The sequence below is a fragment of the Rhododendron vialii genome, chromosome 7a (genome assembly GCF_030253575.1).
Source record: "Rhododendron vialii isolate Sample 1 chromosome 7a, ASM3025357v1".
In the NCBI taxonomy this organism is placed as follows: Eukaryota; Viridiplantae; Streptophyta; class Magnoliopsida; order Ericales; family Ericaceae; genus Rhododendron; species Rhododendron vialii.
The window spans coordinates 32429825-32452613 of record NC_080563.1 but is presented as its reverse complement, the minus strand read 5'-3'; the positions used below and the strand labels follow the sequence as shown (position 1 = coordinate 32452613).

General features: G+C 38.9%; 2 protein-coding genes across 3 annotated transcripts; one reads left to right on the top strand and one right to left on the bottom strand.

Annotated features, from left to right (window-relative positions):
- Window positions 1-1994: 1994 nt before the first annotated feature.
- Window positions 1995-6030, top strand: LOC131333323 (NADPH-dependent aldehyde reductase 1, chloroplastic-like). 2 transcript variants are annotated; one of them, XM_058367785.1, is made up of 4 exons: window positions 1995-2322; window positions 3995-4371; window positions 4910-5268; window positions 5824-6030. In XM_058367785.1, exons 1-4 carry the CDS (start codon window positions 2029-2031, stop codon window positions 5844-5846), a joined length of 1053 nt encoding a protein of 350 aa, XP_058223768.1. In that variant the 5' UTR covers window positions 1995-2028; the 3' UTR covers window positions 5847-6030. The 2 variants fall into 2 exon arrangements, with proteins under 2 accessions (XP_058223768.1, XP_058223767.1); XM_058367784.1 differs by lacking the exon at window positions 5824-6030 and adding an exon at window positions 5694-5784.
- Window positions 6031-15070: 9040 nt separating this feature from the next.
- Window positions 15071-21608, bottom strand: LOC131333322 (mevalonate kinase-like). Its single transcript, XM_058367783.1, has 5 exons — window positions 21264-21608; window positions 19204-19447; window positions 18489-18742; window positions 16722-17135; window positions 15071-15558 (listed from the first exon to the last, which is right to left on the bottom strand). Exons 1-5 carry the CDS (start codon window positions 21394-21396, stop codon window positions 15440-15442), a joined length of 1164 nt encoding a protein of 387 aa, XP_058223766.1. The 5' UTR covers window positions 21397-21608; the 3' UTR covers window positions 15071-15439.
- Between the last annotated feature and the right edge of the window lie 1181 nt (window positions 21609-22789).

Below are 22789 nucleotides of genomic sequence, written 5' to 3'. Positions count from 1 at the left end.
GTTCCTGTAGCTGTTAAGTCCTTGAAGAAGATTGTCTTCCTCGTCTGTAAGAAAGGCAACAATAATTGCACATCCAAATTTACTGATGATTTCCGAGAGAGAGAGAGAGAGAGAGAGAAAGTTTGTGTGTGTACCATTGCAGTTGACTGGATTAGGCAGCAAGAGAAGGGCATGAAGGAGCACAAAGACGAGGAGAGAGAACTGAAGAGATGAAGCCATTCCTTCCTTTCCTTCTTGAACATAAGACTAATACTCTGAAGTAAATAAGACAGTACTTCTCCAAGGATCAAAAGCTTCTTCCTCGTCTAATAACTGGTGATAAGAGTTTTCCTTTGGTAGACAAATAAATCAAGCAAGCTAGCTAGCCACCACTTTGCCTTGATCAGTACTACTACTATGCTATTAATTAGCATGTGTTAAGATGGCACCGAACACATTATTCGGTTACAGCTGGTGGGTTGCATAGGGCTTTACACGTCGCAAACATGCAAACTACTCGTAACTTCAAACATATGTACTCCCAAGACTTGGGCACTCCAACACATATCATCTAGCTCGAGAAATTTTTAAGTGCCGAGTGGGCACCACGTGGTGCCCGAGCAGTGCATCCCAGCCGTTCATTTCAATTTTAAATGATTCAAATTTGAAGAGAGAAAGAGGAGAGAGAGTTTTTATCTAGACCATCCAACACAATTTTGAATGGTCTCGATATACTGCTCGGGCACCACGTCACCATAGCCACATCCGACACCCAAAAATTTCTTCTTGTAGCTGTCATATAAAAACGATCTGCCACATTTTTGTCCGTATATGATCTGGCAGTGTTTTTTGACACTTCCAGTTCCATAGACAGAGACCAACTGAGATGGAAAATCTTGGAACCACACTGACCCACACAACAAAATCCGTGTGGTTGTAGCATAATTGAACCAAGATAATCACAATCTAAAGTATGTGACCGAGTACTGCGAGTGCGTGAGTGAAAGCGCGATCGAACACAAAAGAATTTCAAAACACATGACAAACTACTAAAAATTGTGAGAGAGGAGAAGAAGAGAGAAGACGGCTAGATTTTTTTTGTGTGAGAGAGAGATAACTTCAAGTGTAGAGATTTTTGGCTACTCCAACCTTCTCTGAAGACTTATTTTTTTTCCCCTAATTTAATTTGTTGAAGAATATGAGATTTTGTACACCCCACCTTCGGTCAACTCTACCAATTTGATCTCACCCTTCAGAATTGGTGATTGAGAATGACTCATCCAATACCTTAAATGTAGGCCCTCCTCTTTCTTACCCTTATATTTTAAGGAGAAAACAAATACTAAATTAACTAAATAAATAGAATTTAAAGAGTGGGTTGGAATGCTAACAAAATAAAGTACTTATTTTTTATTCAATAAGAATCCACATTCCACTAACTTTTTACCTTTTTATTTCTAAATTCCAAAATTTGTCATTTTTCTATCGCTTTTACATTTCAATATATAATGAAGTTCATGATTTTACAAACTTTGTATAATATAACTAATTGAGATCTATTAAATAAGATTTATATTGCATATTTTTTGATATTCATATTGAAAGATTTAAGCAATAAAAAATGGCATACCAAATAAGTACTTATTTTTTAAGAACTCTTAGCGGAACAAGAATTCTTATTTTCCCTACCAAAGCTGCGAAATAAGTATTTATTGAAGGCTTAGTGTAAACTACAAAAAATGAATTTTCAAATTGCCATATAGGTCAACAAATGGCAAATTCGATGCAGGTTTGGAGATCCCCTAGGTACATTTTATCTTTTCTTCTTCTCTGTAATGGTAAAAACTTGCGCACACAGTATTTATCGGATCACTCGAGAAGCTTATTGGGCAGACTCTCCGACTCCAACATACGTGTCCGCAGCATGCGACCCAAGAGGACACCTAAGGCGCACCACTCTTGCCACGTTTCCACCCCCACCTCTTGCCAATGATCTATATCTCCAGTATATCTAATGACAAAAACACCCCAAACCCACGCCTTGTTTGTATGTTATCTCGTGGTGTTTATAACAACTCGAGAGTGTTAGCAACCACTGTTGGTCGCAGTGATCCTTGCACAGCCCACCGGAGGAGTCGGTTCCCGGCGACGTTTTTGGTGACCGAAGACGCTAGGAGGTTTCGGAGAGTGGTGTTTGAGAGAAGGATGGCGAGCGGTAGCGGCGAGGAGAAGCAGCAGAAGTTTCCACCGCAGAGGCAGGACAGCCAGCCTGGGAGGGAGCATGTCATGGACCCCGTCCCTCAGGCTACTAGCCGAGATTACAAGCCTGCCAATAAGCTCCAGGTACTCATACTACCATGCCCCCCGAAGCTATTCATCCATGCATTAATTTTGTGCACAATGCTATGTAGGGAAAATTATTCAAAACTCTCGGTGTATACTTTCGCCTCTCACATAACATGTGGGCCCATATATGCTGGACTCATATGTAGGCCCCATATGCTATGAGGAGGGAGGGAGTATACACGGGGAGTACTGAATAATTACACATTTTTGGACAATCGTATGTATGATGCATGTGAACTTTGCAAAATATTTAAGAGTCCATCTACATCGAGCATTTGCTCGTGCTTTTGTGAATAATTAACATTCGAGCATGTGTGCTTCTTTCGTATTAGATAATAATTGTATTATTAATGGTTGGTTTATTTTAATTTCACCATCGCCGAATGCAAATCATCCTGGCTCCACCAGTGACACCACCGACAGACCCATGTGGAAAGGTTTGCATAGTTTGATGGGGTCGAAGTTAGGATCTTATAATTTAAGGGGTCATTTTGAAAACATGTGATACAACCATATATCTCCCAATATCGGACCATATTAATTGGCCGATACACCAGTAAATAAGAGTGATACAATCATAAATCTCCCGATATCAGACCATATTGGCCGATACACAAGTAAATAATAGTATACGGAACGATCGATACGATGATCAATACAACATGTAAAGGCCTTTATTTATTTAAAATCCTGGTACACTGTGTAATTTTGATGAACATATCTTTTGGGGCTTAGTTCGTTGGAATTCAACTACTGTTAGAGAGAGAGAATCTTTTATATATACTCCAACAGCATAGATTTTGTATTTTAAGCTACAGAAATCATGACACAAACCAGATACCACTTAAAATGGCAGGAACGGATAAAGACAAAAAATGAGCAACTCACCCTTGGTTGGATTATTGGTTACGGTAGAAATACTTTTTCCCCATTGTGGTATGTAACATGTGGTGAGGGAACTTTCTTTGTTGTGATTTTGCCCTGATGCCTGCCGACTTGGATTTGAGGTCATGATTTTAGGGCATAACATCCCTTGAGGGTATAGGGGATCACTATTTTAGTGGCAAATTATTCCGAGAGCAGACAATTTTTATTATGTTGTGAAAGTTTAGGTCTATCTCGCATCCTTCCTGGATTGGGCGGTACGGTGATTGTTTTGTCTTGTTTAGTAGCCTTTTTCTATCTTTTTGTGAAAGTAGAAGCTCTGCCTTTCACTTATGCCTTCTCTGTAGCAACCTTGGATACTCACTCACGTTGCGAATACTAAGTAAGATCATTTACCCCGCATAATTTATCACATGAACATGGTTTACGAAATAATTGTCAATTTTCAAAAACCACCAGTCCACACACCATGAAAGCAACTTTCTTTAGACTTGTCTATGACTTTGAGCATTGGATAAGATTGTGAGTTAGAAATGGCAGAAAATCCATCCATCCCCAAGCCAAAATTGGAGTAAAAAAATAAGCAGTTTATCTGGTTACCAAAAGTATGCGGTCAACCTACCTATAATGCACCATAAAACGCAACTGCATCAAAGCACATTATGAAAACATGTTCCTCGCTGCATAGACATATGCGCGGTGCAGTTGCGTCACATACTTTATGAAAACACACACTCCCTAGTTACACAAATACATAATGGCTCGCATTGGCTGGGTTATACAGGGCAAGGTGGCACTTGTGACTGGTGGCGACTCTGGCATAGGACGGGCAGTTTGCCACTGCTTTGCACTGGAGGGTGCAACCGTGGCCTTCACTTATGTGAAATCCCACGAGGAGAAAGATGCACAGGATACCCTCCAAATGCTAAAAGAAGCAAAGACTGAAGGTGCAAAGGACCCGATTGCAGTGCCGGCAGACTTGGGGTTCGACGAGAATTGCAAGAGGGTAGTAGAGGAGGTGGTGAATGCCTATGGCAGAATCGACATCCTGGTGAACAATGTGGCTGAGCAGCACAAGGCGGCATCGATTGAGGAAATTGACGAGCAGAGACTTGAGAGGGTATTCAGGACTAATGTTTTCTCTTACTTCTTCATGACCAGGTAAGTCCGGTACATTTTGTAACTATCCCTCACAATGTTTTAGTAGTAGATTTCTATTTTCCATAGCTCTTCCTTAAATTGGTTTATTTTTGGATTGTTCTTTTTGCATTTTATTTGTTAACTTGTTAAGGTTAAGAAAATGAAGTACTTGGAACGATCACTCAAGTTCCATTTACTTTATCTAATTATCGCGGTGTGAGGGGGTTCCCACTGTGATGTGAAGTTCATAAAACTAAAATAGAAAATGTCACACAAAAAGTTAAATAAAAGTGCGAAGAAGATGAAGTTGATGCATTCATATCCAAATCCGGTGCGAGTCTTATCTGGAATAAATTTTGGTCATGCAGTTTTCAAGTTCAGTTTGGTTTTTTTGTAAAATTTTCTATTTTTTGTAGCATTCAGTAAAGATTCATGATTGTTTCAAACTTACCATAACGCAAGTTAATACAAGTAATTTCTATTTCCCGGTCAAGTATCACTCGTTGCGCTAGTCGTTAGGTTTGAGATGCTTTGTGAATGACATGCTGGGTGATGATAGGCATTCTTTGAAGCACATGAAGGAAGGGAGCTCCGTCATTAACACTACATCAGTGGTGGCATACAAGGGCAACCCCAAGCTGCTGGACTACACTGCCACCAAAGGTGCGACCGTGTCATTCACCAGAGGACTTGCCCTCCAGTTAGTAGGAAGAGGTATACGTGTTAATGGCGTAGCGCCCGGCCCAATCTGGACCCCGCTTATCCCTGCCTCGTTTGACGAAGAAGAGACTCAGAAATTCGGGTCGGAGGTGCCAATGAAGAGGGCAGGGCAGCCAATTGAGGTTGCCCCCTGCTACGTCTTCCTCGCTAGCAATGCAGACTCCTCTTATATCACAGGCCAGGTCATCCACCCAAATGGTATGAACCCATTTTCTTCTCTTATGGCTGTGGAATTAACCACTTAATTAAAATTATCAAATGGAAACTTTCAAATTGCTCAATGGAAACTTTCAGGATAAATGGATCAAATTCAAGGATTTCGGCAAGGAAAAGAAAAACAAAACTGAAATAGGAAACTGCTTGTTTATGGTAACTTAAGAAGCACAAAAGTTGAAACAATTTAACGGCTGGCAGTGGCTAGATTCTTTGGTCTTTTTAGTTTGTTTCTTTCACGCAGATCCTTCATACAAGTTAGTCTCACAATGCGTAGATTCTTCAAAGTTTTCCTTTCTATCATGCATGCCCTTCATCCAAATTTCAGTCTCAGTGCTTGTTCGTGCTCTATTTAGTGGTGGACGGTCTATTTATTCATTCCATTTTTGTGTTGGGCCTTTGTTTTGCAGGGGGTGTAATTGTCAATGGTTGATGATGTGTCCGCGGGAAATGTTAGTAGCCTCTTGTTTGTTGTCTGGTTTGTATTTTGGGGTCTTCGAATTATTCATTCCATTTTTGTGTTGGGCCTTTGTTTTGCAGGGGGTGTAATTGTCAATGGTTGATGATGTGTCCGCGGGAAATGTTAGTAGCCTCTTGTTTGTTGTCTGGTTTGTATTTTGGGGTCTTCGAAATAGGTGATGTGAAAGGTTTAGTAGCCGCTTGTTCGTATTTTGTATGTCCCCTGTAATAGGGAAGCAAGCGCGTTGGTTTACTTAAACCAACGGGTATTCGAAGGCCTACTTTTGATGGCTTCGAAGGTCCACTTTTGATGTCTTTTTTTTCGTGTAACCAAGTTTACCCTGTATGTTTCTCTAAAGACCTATGATTGCTGAAATACTTTGTTTTTCACCCCAAGCAGAAGATAGAAATATGTTGGTTGAAATAGTCTCAAAGAAAAGAGATGAATGTAGAGGGAGGAGAGGTTTTGTTGGCCTTTTTCTGATTGAATGATTGTGGAGTGTTTGCGAGGCTGAAATAAGAGTGGAAAAAATACCAGCTTTAAGTACTAAAATAAGATGCTTTGAACACCACCTTTGTGCCCTGTTTGTCATGGAAGTTATTCGCAAAAATCGCCCAGGAATTTACAGGTGGTTACAGCGAGAATTTTATCCCCAACAAAGCTGCTTATTTGATTTGTTATTGCATTTGGTAGATCAAACAAGACGGGGAATACAAATGGCCAAAATTTGAGTCTTTGAAAAGTTAAACACAAGATAGGTGCATTTGGCCTTATAAGTCATGATATAGATCAGCAGATTAACCGTCTCATTTCACTGAACAGCCACCCATTCTTGAAATTTTTGGATCCTTTGCAAAGCAAGAAATTTTTCGACTGTAAAGTCCGGTTGCAAAGCAAGAAATTTTCGAGGCAGGATAATCGAATAGGGGTTTTTGGGATAGAGGGGATTTTCGGGATAGAGGAGATCGGATCCCGAAATTTTCTATGTTTTGAATATGGTGGATTTGGAGCTGTACTAAAAACATAGGGAATGAAGATCAAAAATCAAAAATTGAATGAGAAAAGAGAGCCATACACAAACCTTCTTATTCCACTGAATGATCTAGTACAACTTTATTTATTTATTTATTTATGAATTGTCCATGAATCAATTTGCACATATTGAATGAGAAAACAATTCTTTCTTAATTCCACAGGTTGAATCATCCGAACTTCAAAAGTCTTCGAACTCTGTCCGAATTGTAGCCAGAGCAACCTCTTCATCTTGAACAAGATACTCGTTTTCTTCCGTTTGGCCGAAAGAGGGAGCCGAAAGAGGGAAAACATCACAATGCAGAAGATAATGGTGAATGTCTCCACCCATGAATCCACCTCCGAACCTGGGTGTTTTCTTCCGTCGGCCGAAAGAGGGAAAACATCACAATGTAGAAGATAATGGCGAATGTCTCCACCCATGAATCCACCTCCGAACCCGGGTGACAATCATCGTAACCAATTGTATACTTCATTGTTCTCGTCGCATACCAATATGCAAGCACACAAAAAAATGAAATTTTGCAAAGTTGTCATCCTTGCCAACGTTGTTGCAGCAGTCTCATCAGCCTTTGCGGATTCCTTCAGATACCATATAGACTTGACAATCGGGACCATAACCACCAGAAATCCGAACGCATCAAGAACAAAGAATGCCGAAGTCCAATGCCAATAATTTTTGACAGAAGGGCCGCTCTCGTTGATGTAAATGTAAGAAACGTTGGCAAAAATCTGAAGCGATACACCAACAGCCAACAACATTTTCTGCTTCGCTCTCAAATATGGTTTTATATATGACCAACCGCTCCCGATCAACATAATTACGGTAAGGAACAAGAAAGCTCAGATAAAGTAAGACGTATAAAACATCACGTCCCAACCGTGGGATGTACCGGTGACTTGGGTATAATGCTTGTCTTCTGCGGTGCACAACAAATTTAAGGCGTTGGAAAGAAGCAGCACGGCCATCATCCAGTGAATTTTACGAACGTATGCTTTGTTTATGTAGCATCCAAAATCGCATAAAAGGGACATAACACAGCGCGAAGCGAAAGAAGACCTTTGGTTTTTCGATTTCTCCCATCCCGAGGTAGTCTTTTGTTGTATCGTTATTGAGATTGTAAGTCTCAATAACATCCACCAATACGGAGGAGTTTGGTTGGCCGTTTGAAAAATTCTAAAAAAAAAATCGATGGGGCCCACGCGAGAATCAACGACATCCAAGGTGTGTAGGGTGCTTGATAGTATATACACGAAAAAAGGGTGCTCGGATCAAGCACCCTACACACCTCGGATGTCGTTGATTCTCGCGTGGGCCCCATCGGTTTTTTAAAAAAAAAAATTTGGACGGCTCGGATCGGCCGTCCGGTGGCCGGAGACAGCCCGCCGGCGGCTGGCAGTACGATTTTCCTCCCCCCATTCCCTCCCCCCAATCGGTATATATAGCATTACTCATACGGAAAGTATGAGGAAGGATGCAGAAAACAAGGTGTGTCAAGAAATTGAAAGGTGAAAGGTGAATAGAGAACATCGCTATCCTTCATCGATGAGTCGGGCGTTTGTCCTATATAGGTTACAAAAGCAAAAACGAGTCTAGTAACATGCAACAAAATTGGCCATTTCTTGGCAAACTTATTGGAGTTAAGGAATAGGGTGGAGGCGAAAAGATCCGCAACCCAGGGCCCCCGTTAGTTACTCAAGCACAGGCGTCCACCTCTACACATGCGCCAGATAGGAGGGCACAACATGTGATTTTTCGGGAACCCATTGACGTTGAGGATCCTGAAGAGAATCCCGACATAGTTATGATATCTTTAGACTCCGAGTAGTTGATGGGAGTGTACTTAAGAAGGATAAGTGGACTTGTGAATAATGTAAAAAGATGTATAATGTGTACAATAAGATGTCATAACTTATCCTAACTTCTTAAGTACACTCTCATCAACTACTCGGAGCCGGAAGATATCGGGATTCTCTTCAAGATCTTTCTCTGAATCGGAACTGACCTCCTCAACGACAATGGGTTCCCGAAAAATCACATGTTGCGCCCTCCTATCTGGCGCAGGCATAGAGATGGAGGCCTGTGCTGAAGTAACTAACAGGGGCCTTGGGTTGCAGATCTTCCTGCCTCCACCCTATTCCTTAACTCCAAATAATTTTGCCAAGAAATGGCCAGTTCCATTGCCTGTTACTAGACTCATTTTGCATTTGTAACCTATTTTAGACAAACGTCTGAGTCATTGGTGGAGGATAGCGATGTTCTCTATTCACCCTTTCAATTTCTTGATACACCCTGTCTTGTACATCCCTCCACATACTTTTCGTATACTCCACCATGTCCATGAAGCTGGCATGGTACACACCTGACCATTACAAAACCACCTTATACCTGCCCCACTCATCCCTTCCTTGATGATAATTATGGTATGCCATTCCTACAAAAAATTAAAATAAGAATTCCATTAATTCACTTGTTTCTAGTCACTCCATATTCAACTTACTTGTTAAATGCCAAATATGTGGTGTGTACCCCTATACTCTGAAGTTTACCATAGATCCCAAATCATGCTCTGATACCACCCCGTCACGGCCCAACTCTAAGAAGGGTCTCGTGACCAGCCAGTGACAGAATCACCGAGGCCTCCAAAATCATTATCATCCAGAGCATACTCAACAACATATATAGAGAAACAGCGGAAGCTTCTGTATATAGCTGCAGAGTGTCTATAAAATATAGCTTGACACCGTTTACATTAACAACAGTTACACTACGAGTTACAAGACTATACAATACTCTTGATTTTTACAGACGTGCTATACACCACAGCTATCCCAACAACGCATTTGGCCCACACCTTGCTATCTACCTTAATTTGAAAAAATTGAAAAAGGTTTTCATAAGCCAAAGCTTGGATGAGATACGTATACCAAAGTTACAGGTTTGACCATGAAAATATTTTTACATTATATAACAGCTCAAGAGCAAAACAACATTCAAACATTTCTATTGAATTTTCTAGTAACATGCTTTATAGACCAATGGCCCATTTCGGCGTTCCAAGAGATGGAACTTTTCATTTCTCTATCACTTTTGTACATTCAAGCAATAATAGCATTCAACGGTATTTGTTGCCAGTCAGTTGGGGAGCGACCCCATTGAAGAGTGGTATGATATCAATACCCTGTGATGCCTGACTGCATGTCCAACCTTATAACTTCACATCACTAGATTCTTTACACATCTCCTAATGCTCGGGACACCGTTTCGAATGAATCATATTATCACGAGCATGTACCAGTAACAAGTAAAATTCAAGTTTTCAAAACTTATTGACATGGTCTAGTTTTAAGAGTAACACGTAAGATTTATAAACAAGCCATCGCATGTATTCCCATTTAACATCAATTAAACCAAATAAGAATCTCTATTCTTTTTATTTTGGTTCCTAATCTCTTCCTTTGCTTTGTATAGTAAAAAATAAGAGCTTAGTTGCTTTTATACAACGGTGGAATGGTGAAACAGGTTAAGGTAACTACACCTGTCTCTGAAGTAATAATTACCTGTCTCTGAAGTAATTACACCTGTCTCCTTCCCCCGTTGACACAGTCTATTACGCGTTCCGTTAGCGCCAACTCGGTCTGAACGCGCCCAAATTTTAGTCTCTAGAAAATCCCAAAAATTCAACATAGACTAATAAAAATCTGAGGATCATCGCAGCGGTTGTCGGATTTTTAATGAAAATCCCAACATCGCGTAACTCATTCCATGTGTCAGATGTAACTCAGTCGTCCCATAGTATTTACATAATTATATCGAGATTCACACGTTTATTCAGACCACGATTCACTTTGCATAGTCTAATTTTCTTTCAAAATTAATTTGAAGTGTCGAGTTCCTGTTCGGACCACATGACTAAAATTTTAGGCCTTTGTTTTTTATGCGCTAAATTTGTATTGATCTGGCTATTATTGGACTCATATAGAGTGTTGGGGCTTCAGCCTTTTCAGGTGGGCTTCGTCCCAAATGGGTGTCCTTGATTGGTTTTTTGTCAATCGTAGGTTTGGGTCTCAAATTGAGCAAATGATTGTTCTTTAAAGATGATGTTTCATTGCTCCTATTAGTGCTGTAACAATTTCAAGATTAATGAAATTTTTTTTGCCATTCAAAAAAAAAAAACTAGACTTAGAGAGATGCAGATTATTGCAAGAGTATACGAATCGATAATACTCTATGCACGCAACAGCCTCAAAGCACATTAGGAACTCATGCTCCCTTGGAAACATAGACTATAGATATACACAATCCAGTTGCCTCACGTACTATGTGAAAGCATGCTTGTGAATACATAATAATGTCTCCCATTGGGTTATGCAGGGCAAGGTGGCACTCGTGACTGGCGGCGACTCTGGCTTAGGACGGGCTGTTTGCCACTGCTTTGCACAGGAGAGGGTACTACCGTGGCCTAGCCTTCACTTATGTGAGGTCTCAAGAGGAGAAAGTTGCGCAAGATATCCTTCAAATGCTAAAAGAAGCAAAGACTGAAGATGCGAGAATTGCAAGAGGGTAGTAGAGGAGGCGGTGAATGCCTGTGGCAGAATTGACATCCTGGTGAACAATGCAGCTGGACAGCACAAGGCAGCATCGATCAAGCAGATTGACGAGCAGAGCTTGAGACAGTGTTCAGGACCAACATCTTCTCTTACGTCTTCATGACCAGGTGATTCAGCCGTAGATTTTTGTTTTTCATAACTTCTCCTGAAAATGGTTTTATTTTTCCATTGCACTTTGTGCATTTTATTTCCTAATAATTATAGCTTTCCTCATTTTATCAGGGGAGTGATTTTCGCACTCCCCAATTTGTTAACCGCACTCCAAAAGGGGAGTGCAAAAATCAACTCACAATTTGGGAAGTGCTTATATCAATTCCCTTTCGCACCCTAATGATATGAATCCATTTTTCTTCCCTCATGGCTGTGGTACCCTTTAACATACTTAAAATCCTCAAATGCAAACTTTCAAATTGCTTAATGGAAACTTTCAGGATATGTCGACCAAGGATTTCAGTAAGGCAAAGAAAACAGAACAGAAATAGTAAACTGTTTTTGTTTATGATAACTTCAGAAGTAAAAAAGTTAAACAATGTAACGGCTGACAACGGCTAGATTCTAACGTCTTTTTAGTTTGTTTCTTTCAAGCAAATACTTCATACAAATTAGGCTCACCATGTGTAGATTCTTCACTGTTTTCTTTTTTCTATTTTTATAAACAACCTTCATCCAAATTTCAGTCTTAATACTTGTTCGCGCTCTATTTAGTGGTGGCAGATCCATTTTTTTTGTTTGAGTTTTTTGTAGGGCCTTTGTTTTGCAGGGGGTGCAATAGTCAATGGTTGATGTGTGTGTGTGGATGGTAGCAGCCTCTTGCTTGTTGTCTAGTTTGTATTTTGGGGTCTTTGAAATAGGTGATGTGAAAGCTTTAGTGCCTGAGAGGTAGCAGTTCGTATTTTGTATATCCTGAATGATAGGAAAGCAAGACGGGTATTCGAAGGTCTACTTTTGATGTTTCTTTTCCGTGTATATAATTTCTGCGTATATCTGTGCCAAAGTATACTGTGTATGTTTCTCTAAAAACCTAGAGGTAGCTGCAATATTGTTTTTCAGCCCGAAAAGAAAATAGAAAAATGTTCCTTGAAATAGTACTCATCTTGGGCTGTCAAAGAAAAGAGAAAAACAATGCTTTCATGTTTACTGAAATGGAGAGGAAGGAGAGGCTTTGGTTGGCCTTTCTATCGTAAATGATTGTGGGGTGTTTGTAAAGCGGAAATAAGAGTGAACAAATATCAGCTTTTAGCGCTCAAATAAGATCCTTGGAACTCCATCTTTGTGCAGTTGGTTGAAGTTCAGCTTTGTCGGCATTCTGTATTTTCCCTATTTGTCATGGAAGTTTATTTGACAAATTCGCACCAGAATGGTTACAGTGAAAATTTTATCCCTAACAAAGTCTCTCTTTGCGTTTGTGGATACGTATGGAGTTCTGGTGTGAGCGTTGTATAGATAAGAACTAGCATTTTAGCCGTTCAATACACAAGACAACGGGAAAAAAAAAAAACAATAAACGGTGGAGGTGGAATATGGTTTAACAAAAGGTTGTTCCAGAAAACGGAAGTGGCAGAATTAGAAGCATGGTACAGAGAAGGATAACATCAATATAATTGATGGGACTCTCTCTCTCTCTCTCTCTCTCTCTCTCTCTCTCTCTCTCTCTCTCTCTCTCTCAAAAAAAAAAAAAAAAAAAAATCTACGAATTTAGAATTGGGAGAATAGAGGCTTTGGGGGCTCAACGCTTCTGTATAGAGTATTGATTGATTTGTGGTTTCAATTCGTCTATTTTCTGTTACGATCAATCGTAAAGTTTCAGGAGATATGTTAGAAATGGTAATAATTCGACTCTTTGACCAGTTAACACAAGAAAGGTGCATTTGGCCCTATAATAATAAGTCATAGATCAGCATACCTGATGGTCTTATTTTTTTGAACAACCACCCATTGTATATAGTATACTATTGTCAAGTGCACTTTCTTGACTCTATTCTTTAAATCTCTTTCGCCATATGTGTACGTTGTTGACCGACGTTCTTTCACAAAAATTTGTGCGACTTCCGCTTTAGACCAGGGTCTAACATTGGACTACTGATATCAAAATTTACAATAAGTTATCTGTAGGAAATGAGGGTAGATCAGCATATTTGATGGTCTTATTTTATTGAACAACCATACCAAAGATATTTAAAGGGTCGATATAACACACACAAAAGGGAAAGTCATCAATACACACTCCTTTAAGGTGTGTACCATATGCACCTATTGTATGGTTCATATTGTGTCACCTCATAAAAAATTACTTGTAGGACCGGTCATTCATAACATTTTATTTCATATCGTAACTTTTATATTAAAAATTCGTAACTTTTCAACAATATGATTCGTAACTTTTTAGCAATAGATTCGTAACATTTTGGGATTCATAACATTTTAGTGTATTTTAATAAGGGTGCATATGATACACACCCAAATAAGGGGTGTGTATTGTAGCACTTCCCTATACAAAATATACAAAAGAGAAGATATACAGAAGAGAAGAGAAATTACAAAGGGAGGAGGAGGAAAGCAGAGAGCAACACAGAGGATTTTAGAGAGAGAGAGAGAGAGAGAGAGAGAGGGTATCCAAAACCTATCCCTACTCTTTACAGACGCGTCCTTTATATAGAGGACTCACAGATGGAACTCATTCAAATACAAATGACAATACACTCAAATTCATCTGAAATAAAGATATGTCGCGTGCGCTGAGGGCCCCATCGTCACATGTGTCTATTGTTTCATCTGATAATTGATGGTTACCTTTCCCCACCAAGAAAGTAAACAGAAATAAAAGCGTTGAGGATTCTTCGTCATCTAATGGTGTAGTGATTTGTTGGAATGGAAGACTGTAAGAAATCGATATGAGAAACCAAATGGAAGGTGGTAAAAAAATGAAAATAACTATCCACGGAAAGACACTGGAAAATGAAGGAAACGAAACTGGAACAGGTTCAAGAGAAACGAATTGATAGAAGAAAGGGAAAGGGAAAGACAACAAGAAGTGAGAAAATGATGCAGAAAATGATCCAGGACATGGGAACTGGTACAAAAAAATTAACTGGGAAACGATAGAAAAATGAGAATCCATACAAGAAACAAAAGAAAGGGGTAACGATACAGGAAACAAGTAATTAGGCTTTCGAATGATTTACGCCAATTTGTATTACAGTAATTAGGCTTTCTTCGTTTGGCCGTAAAACATTTAGTGTAAAACACTTGGTTTCTGTGTAGGGTTGTACACAATGAAGGTGAAAATTCAACTTGCGGCTATGAAGTGGACTTGTTATGACGAAGAACTCTGTAAGTCTTTTACTGAGGTTACACTTACCGATCCATCTCAGAGTACCAGCAGTCTCTCTTTCTCCCTCGATTACTGCTCTCGCTAGAATCCCCTATTTATGTATAAGTACCCAATCTCTCTCTAGAATCCCCTATTTATGTATAAGTACCCAATCTCTCTCTCTCTCTCTCTCTCTCTCTCTCTCTCTCTCTCTCTGTCTCTCTCTGATCGAATTCTCATGTCATACACATGTTCTAATCTTCCTCTACCCTGCCTGGTACATAGACAATACTTCTTGAGAGAGGGTATCCAGATCATCACTTTATGCTTAGTTTTGCACATTTTCCTTAATTATACAAACGAACACTGGAAAATAGAAACAAAAATGTTGTTGATATAATTATTGCTGCATGAAACATGTTTAGCAGTGCAATTCGTGATATGTTTGAAGGTTGAAACAGACGGAGCCTTAAGCTTTGGAGCAATCCTCAAGTATCCCGCCTTTTTTACAGTTATTTTGACCAACAAGCCGCAGAAATCAGGCTCTGAAGGAGACAATTATAATCTTTGAGGTTACACAACAAAAAAACAAAAGGAAACAGTTTACGAAACAAAAACTAGGATAAAAACAAGCACCTAGAGCAAAAACTAACAGAACCTATAGAGACGCGTAAATCTTCATTTCATTATTGGACGATGCAGAGGCAGATCCTTGCAACAAATAATGGACACCTCAGGGAAAATCAGGATGAAGAGTCGAAAGAAATCTCAAGACCTTTTCCACCAATTCCAGCAATTAAACATTGGAATCCACAAGCCTCAAGCTCTGCAATGACTTTGTCGACTAACGTTCCTGATAACACTGATACATGAAGTCAAGGAAATACGTATACAACTAATGCTAGTACTCGGGAATTCAGGACGTGAGAATGCAGAAATATTTTATCTTATGCCAGAGATTGTATCAAGTATTTCACCATGAACTAAGGTTCCTTCCAAACTCACCTAGGCAATTGCTGACTAGGGAGAGGTAGAGTGAACCCTTTAAACACACACACACACACAAACCCAAACTCTCGATGTGGGAGCCAGCCCATCGGGAGTTTGGTTCCTTCCCAGAGCCATTAATTCTACTGACCTTTCTGCAATCACCCGTTAATCTGATCAATCCATGCCTTCTTTTTGGTTGCGAGGCAAATTGAATCAGCAGTATGCCTTCTTTTCTGTCTAATATTTAAAAAAATTAGACCCCGCTGCACTTGTTTCATGATTCTGATTTGCCTCTCACTTAAACATGATACCGATCAAAAAAAAAAAAATTCATGATTCAGATCTTGTTTCTCAGAGTCAAATGATGAGAGAAGGCCAGAATTACTAGTCAAGTGAACAGAGTGCAGTTCCTATCTTCTTTATGGGCTGTTAAATAAATTCTACAAGATCAGCTTATCTCATGCCTACTTACACCAGATTCAACAATTCTGCTTCTTACTACAACAAACTCTCATCTTAATAATTCTCTTCCAATTTCATGTTATCCTTTCTCCAATATTCGTTTCGTAGAATTTTAACAGCCTGTTTTATTCACATTTATTACACCTGCTTCTTACACTCAACAAAACTTTCCGAACTCTATTGATACTATCCAACTCTAGACCTTACGTAAGTCACATAATGTGCATGCACATGCATAAGTGGGAGCTTGAGCACAAACGTAAAAAACATTTTCAAAAAATATTCACAAGTACTAAATTCGCAAGATCAGGATTGAGAACGGAAGCAGAGAGCCCTACTAAAGTATTATGTGACTAGGACCTTACTACCAAAATGATGTCTGGGTCTAAAATTTTCTTCTGACATCATTTCAATCTATGGACGTGACGTATACTCTTTTGGGACCCACTAGATTGACATGCATAGAGATGCAACAAAGTAAGGAATTAGAGCAAAAATAGAAAAATGCACCTAAAAAATGCAAAGCATGAAAAGTAAAAGACCACAACACAAGAAACATAACGAAATGGATACGGGTTGGTAACAGGGTTAGTACGCATCCCCCACCACCAGCTCCTGTCAACTTGGTGGCTAAGTTGTATTTTAACGTTGTTCGAAGCACTGTTTCTATTGAAGCATGGCTGACCCCCATACATTGAAGCAACCCCTGATTCATCTCCATCAGTTCCCCCACTTTCTCTTCTTTCTCAGATACAGCACTCTCATCATGAGAAGGTGATTGGATGATTTCAGCCACTTCATTGCTGATAGAATCAACGGCTTTAAATACAGAAGCCATCGCATTTGGGTGCCTGACTGTCCTCTCTGAGACGCTAGCAACCAGTGCTTTTGTGTTCCTCCCAACTTTTGTGTTTGTGATGAGCATTTTAAGTGACGTATTGGACTTTAGACATGTCAACTCCCCTGACCTAAACTTGATCATGTTGCCTGTTACAAAAAAATTCTTTCATATGCCCATACCTTGAAGGCCTCCTGCATTAAATAATCTCAAAAGACAAGGATGCCGTATTTACGAACAACTGAGTATAATAAATGAAGTTAAGCATTGATGATATATTGATAACTTTTACCACAACCACAAGACAGTTCATACTACTCTGTTATTGTTGCTTCTGCTGATGTTCTAGGAAGCACGGATACGGATCCGCGATAGGGGGACAACAGTACATGTAAATCTAAAAAACTAGGAAACCGACACAGTGTGAACACGTCAATAATTAATACAACTATACAATGTCCTAGATATAAATAAATTTGTAATAACCCTGTTTATATTATAGTGTAAAGATGATCAATGGGGACAGATTTTTTCTCACATGAAGTATGGATATCAATATGCGACATAATGATAGCTAGGATATGCTACGGATAAGTCATCTCAATAGAATTTGGAAAATTATTGTACTATTTAAACTCACAACTTTATGCCTGCCTAAGAAGTAAGCTATTTGGAACCACCTTCTTTTTTATCTCATTGATAATAATGCAATGAGACAAATATTATTATCTCTAATTCATACACGTGACAAAGAGTATGCAACTAGTATCCGACAATTCTGAATATTAAAGAGAATAATTTTCATTGTGGACAAGTTAGGAAGTATCCAATACATCTCTGATGTATTTGAGGACTATTGGTATTCAACAAAAATTTTCTATAGATATGATGTCCTTCTCAAAGTATCAGTGCTTCATAGCTGCTGTTGCAAAACATGTCTGTTGGGAATCGGTACATTGTGATTAAGAAGATGAACAGAAGGGATCTCACAAGATAGAAATTGTATGTCTAGAAACTTAATCAATGAGTTGTGATTGTATATCTACGAAGCTTTGCCAGTCAGTTTTTAGCTTTTTTGTAACCCTTTTCCCCTTACCAACCTCTCAGATCAAACTATTCGTTTATTTACTTGCTTTAATAGAAAAGATATACATTGATCGGTACAGGATTTACGGACCAACAGCAAATGTGTGCCAAATATGATTTCTGAATCATCAAAAAAAACCTCAAACTACTCAATGATAGTTTAGCCATAAAATAGGATACTTCTATCTTTTACAACCATAAATTGAATTACTTTTCCTACTCCTTTTGCCTAACATTCTGAAATGATGCACCAATTTCCTGTACTAGCTTAACGACTCCTTTACAGCATTTAGCCACTTAAACAGATAAAGATCAAAAAACTGTGAATGGTGCTGACTTCATTGTTACGGGATGGGAAAATGTTTCTTTAGATGTAAAAAGTTTTCTTCTGGAAATTGTCAATAAATATCACATACCATATGTGCTCACTGTGTTGTCAATACCAGATGGCCTCCCATGGATTATTTTTTCACCTTCAAAAGCCCATTTGTTCACCAATTCCAGCTCATTCTCTCCAAACATTGACCAGCCTTGATGGCTGCGATCTAGATTCACACTATCTGACAAAGCAACAAATGCAGCTGAGAGCGACACACAGACTGCAGCAGACGAACCCAAGCCAGCACCAAGTGGAAGCTCAGAAGTAATAACAACCTTTGCAGGTTTGTACCTGACAAACAAAAAGAGACCATTCAGAACTTTGTTAGTTAAAAGAGAAAGGACTCTATGTTACCAGGAAGGCAGATTGCACCGCAAGGAACGAGAACGAAAACAATGAGCGACGTGCCCAAAATTGTGAGACAGGGGTAGGCTGTTGTAGATAACAGAATTATAACTTACTTCTTTCAAGAACTAGACACGCAGTATGTTGTTCAAATTATTCATGCACGGCATGTTTCTATGAGCATAAGAACTAGTTTCTTTATTAAACAAGCTAAAATTCCACTCACACTAGATTTTTATTAATATTTTGCACTAACCACCTCTGGGGAAGCGGGGATCCCTTTCAATTGCTGCTTTCACCATCTTGGAAAGAAAGTGTACCAAGTCAAAAAAAGAAAGTAATTTGCTAGAATAATAGTTTTCCCTGGTAACATAGAGCAAGGTTCCAGAAACCACTATCAGTGTTACCCTTGGATGGAGGTGTATAGCCAGAGGAATGCTGAAACTCCACCAGCAAGAGAATAATTTGCCTCTGGGATATTTTGCTCTTCAACTAGAGCTGCAATTAATTTCAGGGCCTCTGGCGAGCATGATGCAGGTGATGAAGGAATTTGCCTACCCAGCTCAGACAGAACTTCCTTAATTCTGTCAACCGGCCAACATAATTCTAAGTGCGCATCCTTCATATGGAACTTTAGCATGCCATCATTGTCTACACAAAGAAGATTATTGCGGTGAGAGATCAAGCCAACAAATAACTAAAAAACAAATTGACAAGAACAACACCTAGTAGTATGGAAAGAGAACCACACAGAATCGGGTAAAAAGGATTTAGGACCTTTAGAACGATTATCGGTAGCCCCATGGAAAACTGTTAGAAGAAATTACACTAAATGATACATGATAAACTGCATGAAATCCTAAACTAGCTGATAATCTCTTGAACATGTACTCTCATGTCAAATCCAGAAACTTTTTTTCTGAGACCAAGTAAAGCACAGACAACCAACTTTCCACAATTTAGTAACTCAGATGGATCCCTAAATCGCGGTTTCATTGTGTAGGTGATATTTTTGCATTTGTGGACAGACACCACTTCCTTTGTGGTTTCATCATGATGTGCCATTCTTTTGAACAGCGACCCAATAGCAGGACTGAAGATAAAGTCTATCCACTAAACAATAGTGACTGCTAAGCATTGACCCATGTATAACGTGTAGTTCTTACCAAGTATCTAGTTCCTAATCACTTGTACAACTTATTTACTAATAACGTAGAGTGATCACAACCACTACTAGTACTTGCTTCATTATTTGAGTCATTCGACTATCATGCAGAGTTCTATGCTATAAGTAAATATGTTTTTTCGGGTCAGAAAATAGTTCAAAATCCAATAAACCAAAAAAATGACAAACTAGGATGAAATATTTAAGTTTTATAAATTTTGTGGGATCTGCTTCATATTGTAAAATTCAAAACTGGTAGCTTCCAATAATGCTTTGACTCACTGCAACTCCTAGCAACGATATACCATGAAGTAAGTAGCACAGACACACCCACGAACAACCAACACAACATGAACATGCCAACATATTGATTTTTGAAAATAAAGGACACGACATGCTTGAGACATGCAACATGTAGTAGTTGTCCAAAGGTAAGTACAAAAATCTTGTACATGATAACGAAACAAGTTGGATTCTTTGAAAATTTTCCAATTACTTACTGAAACAGTGAAAAAGAGTTAGCTTTGTTTCTACACTCAATATACTAAAATAAGAAGTATCATCAATCCATGTCTGACTCCACCAAAATTTAAGTATTCTGCCGACCAATGCTATCAAAGTAAGGATCAAAGAAGCTGAGGGGTTAAGTTGATCACTAGTTCCGTTAGTGTCCGAAAATATCTTGAGATTGCCATCAAAACCTCAAAAGTGTGCCCACAGGCAGTGGCTGCGCCACAACTAGCAATGGGTATTCATTTGAACACCCCGGTTTCATGTATGTATGCATTGGTAATTAAATTTTATGTATAAAGTGTAAATTGAATGTTTATCACTATAAAGTGTAACTTGCCTAAACAAACAGGATATCAGTGGATAATTTATTGTTTTGCTATGTACATCATTGTTTACCATATTCACATCAAAATATATGCATTCTATAGCATTTGAAATGATGCAATCATGAGGCAATTTAGAGCAGTGGATATTGGCAAGTGGCAATTGTGATACTGTTAAATGTTTGCGTAATGTTTGTTTATATGCTGCTGTCAATATACTTTGTAAATATCTTGTAAATTAAACTGGAAAGAAATTCACAATTTCAAGTTTCTTAAGGACCCCCCAAACAGAAAATTTCCTAGAGCCGCCTCTGCCGGGGGAAAACAAAAACAAAATAGTCACGAGTAAGCCACAAACGAGCAAGCACATTCCCAGTCAATTCGACAAGACCGAGAAGAACAAGAAGAGATGCGGTAAAAAAAAAAAACTTGGAAAAGAATGGAAGCAATGAAATAGGGTGTGTACCAGAATGAGGGGGAAAGCTGAGGGAGACGTAAGTGTAGAGATCGATGGAGGCGGCCACAGCCGTGGATCCGTGTACAACGGCGTGCTCCCCGGCCAGTATGATTTTCCCGGGAGCTCTTGCTCTCACCGCCATATTCTCTCTCTCTCTCTCTCTCTCTCTCTCTCTCTCTCTCAGATGATTTGACAATGAAGGATCTCGCTCGCTCTCTCTCTCTCTCTCGCTCTCCGTCTTTATAGAATGTGCACGTTGTACAGTTTATTTGACTCTGACTATATGTTGAGTGAGTTGAGATAGTCGTACTTAGCGACTGATGAATGCGTTGATTTTTTTTTTTGATCCGCGATGCGTTGATTCAGACGCCGGATTCTTTGTTCCTTATGCCGGGGAGTTTTTTAGCGGTTCAATCAAAAATAACAATAATAATACACACGATTAACCGTTGAAAAATTCATCGGCACATAGGTTTTCTAGATGAAAGAGATCGGGCTCCTCTGATTCAAGCATCAAGGTTACTTGGTTAATTAGTTAGTACGTTTGCTCTCCACGTAATGATCGGATTTGATTTTTTGGGTTGATTTTTGTGAAATTTTTAATTCCAACATAAAAGATCTTCCTATGACCTGAAAAAATAAATGTTAAAATGTACGTAAACTGACGAGAACTCATATTCTCAAAGAAAAAAAGAATGCGTTGATTCCAAGAGGCTCAGCTCTACCTACCATGCCTCGTGGACCATCACTAGCTTAATTTATTTAGAGTAAGTCTATGGGTACAGAAAAATTGGTACAGATTTTGTACATAAATTTTTTGTGAAACTCACTACGAGTCCCACACAAATGATTCGAGCCGATCATTAAATGTAAAATATTTTTTCAAGGGCTCCTGCAAAAATTCAGCTCAATCCGCTACTTATAGATATTCAATCCAATCATTTAATTTTTCATTTAGATTTCAGGATATAAAAAAGTTAGATGATTGGATCGAATATCTATAAGTATTGGATTGAGCTGAATTTTTGCGAGGGCCCTTGAAAAAACGTTTTACATTTAGTGAAGGGCTCGGATCATTTATATGGGACCCGTAGTGGGCCTCACAAAAAATCTATGTACAAAATCTGTACCAATTTTTCTGTACCCATAGACTTTCTTATTTAGATTGGACCCGATACCAGCCGCCCTTCTTGTTTTCCTGATTTTCGTGAGTTAATTAAATCAAATATATCCAGTCTCCGGTTCTTTACCCAATTTTTCACTCTAAACCAACAAATGAGTAAAGAGTCTTTAAAGTTTAAAAACTACCCACCCTTCACTCAAACTATATGAAATTTATTTTAAGAAAAAACATAGGCATCGTGAATCCATCCCCTACTTTATGTCTATATGACATCATTATGATTATCATTTCATCCTGTAAATGAGATAGATCGCTTCATTATACTCTTCATGTTCTCTTTTTAGAGTTCAGTATTTTATTTTGGACGGTTCATTAATAAGTGTCTATTTTATAAAATTAATGGGTAAAAGTT

Coding starts and splice junctions, on each gene's coding strand:
- LOC131333323 (XM_058367785.1), top strand. CDS start 2,029: ATGTTATCTCGTGGTGTTTATAACAACTCGAGAGTGTTAGCAACCACT. Junction 2,323..3,994: donor AGCCTGCCAATAAGCTCCAG/GTACTCATACTA, acceptor TGGGTTATACAG/GGCAAGGTGGCACTTGTGAC. Junction 5,269..5,823: donor CCAGGTCATCCACCCAAATG/GTATGAACCCAT, acceptor TTTGTTTTGCAG/GGGGTGTAATTGTCAATGGT.
- LOC131333322 (XM_058367783.1), bottom strand. CDS start 21,396: ATGGCGGTGAGAGCAAGAGCTCCCGGGAAAATCATACTGGCCGGGGAG. Junction 19,448..21,263: donor CAGCTTTCCCCCTCATTCTG/GTACACACCCTA, acceptor TTCTTTGTGTAG/ACAATGATGGCATGCTAAAG. Junction 17,136..18,488: donor CAACACAGTGAGCACATATG/GTATGTGATATT, acceptor TTTTTGTAACAG/GCAACATGATCAAGTTTAGG.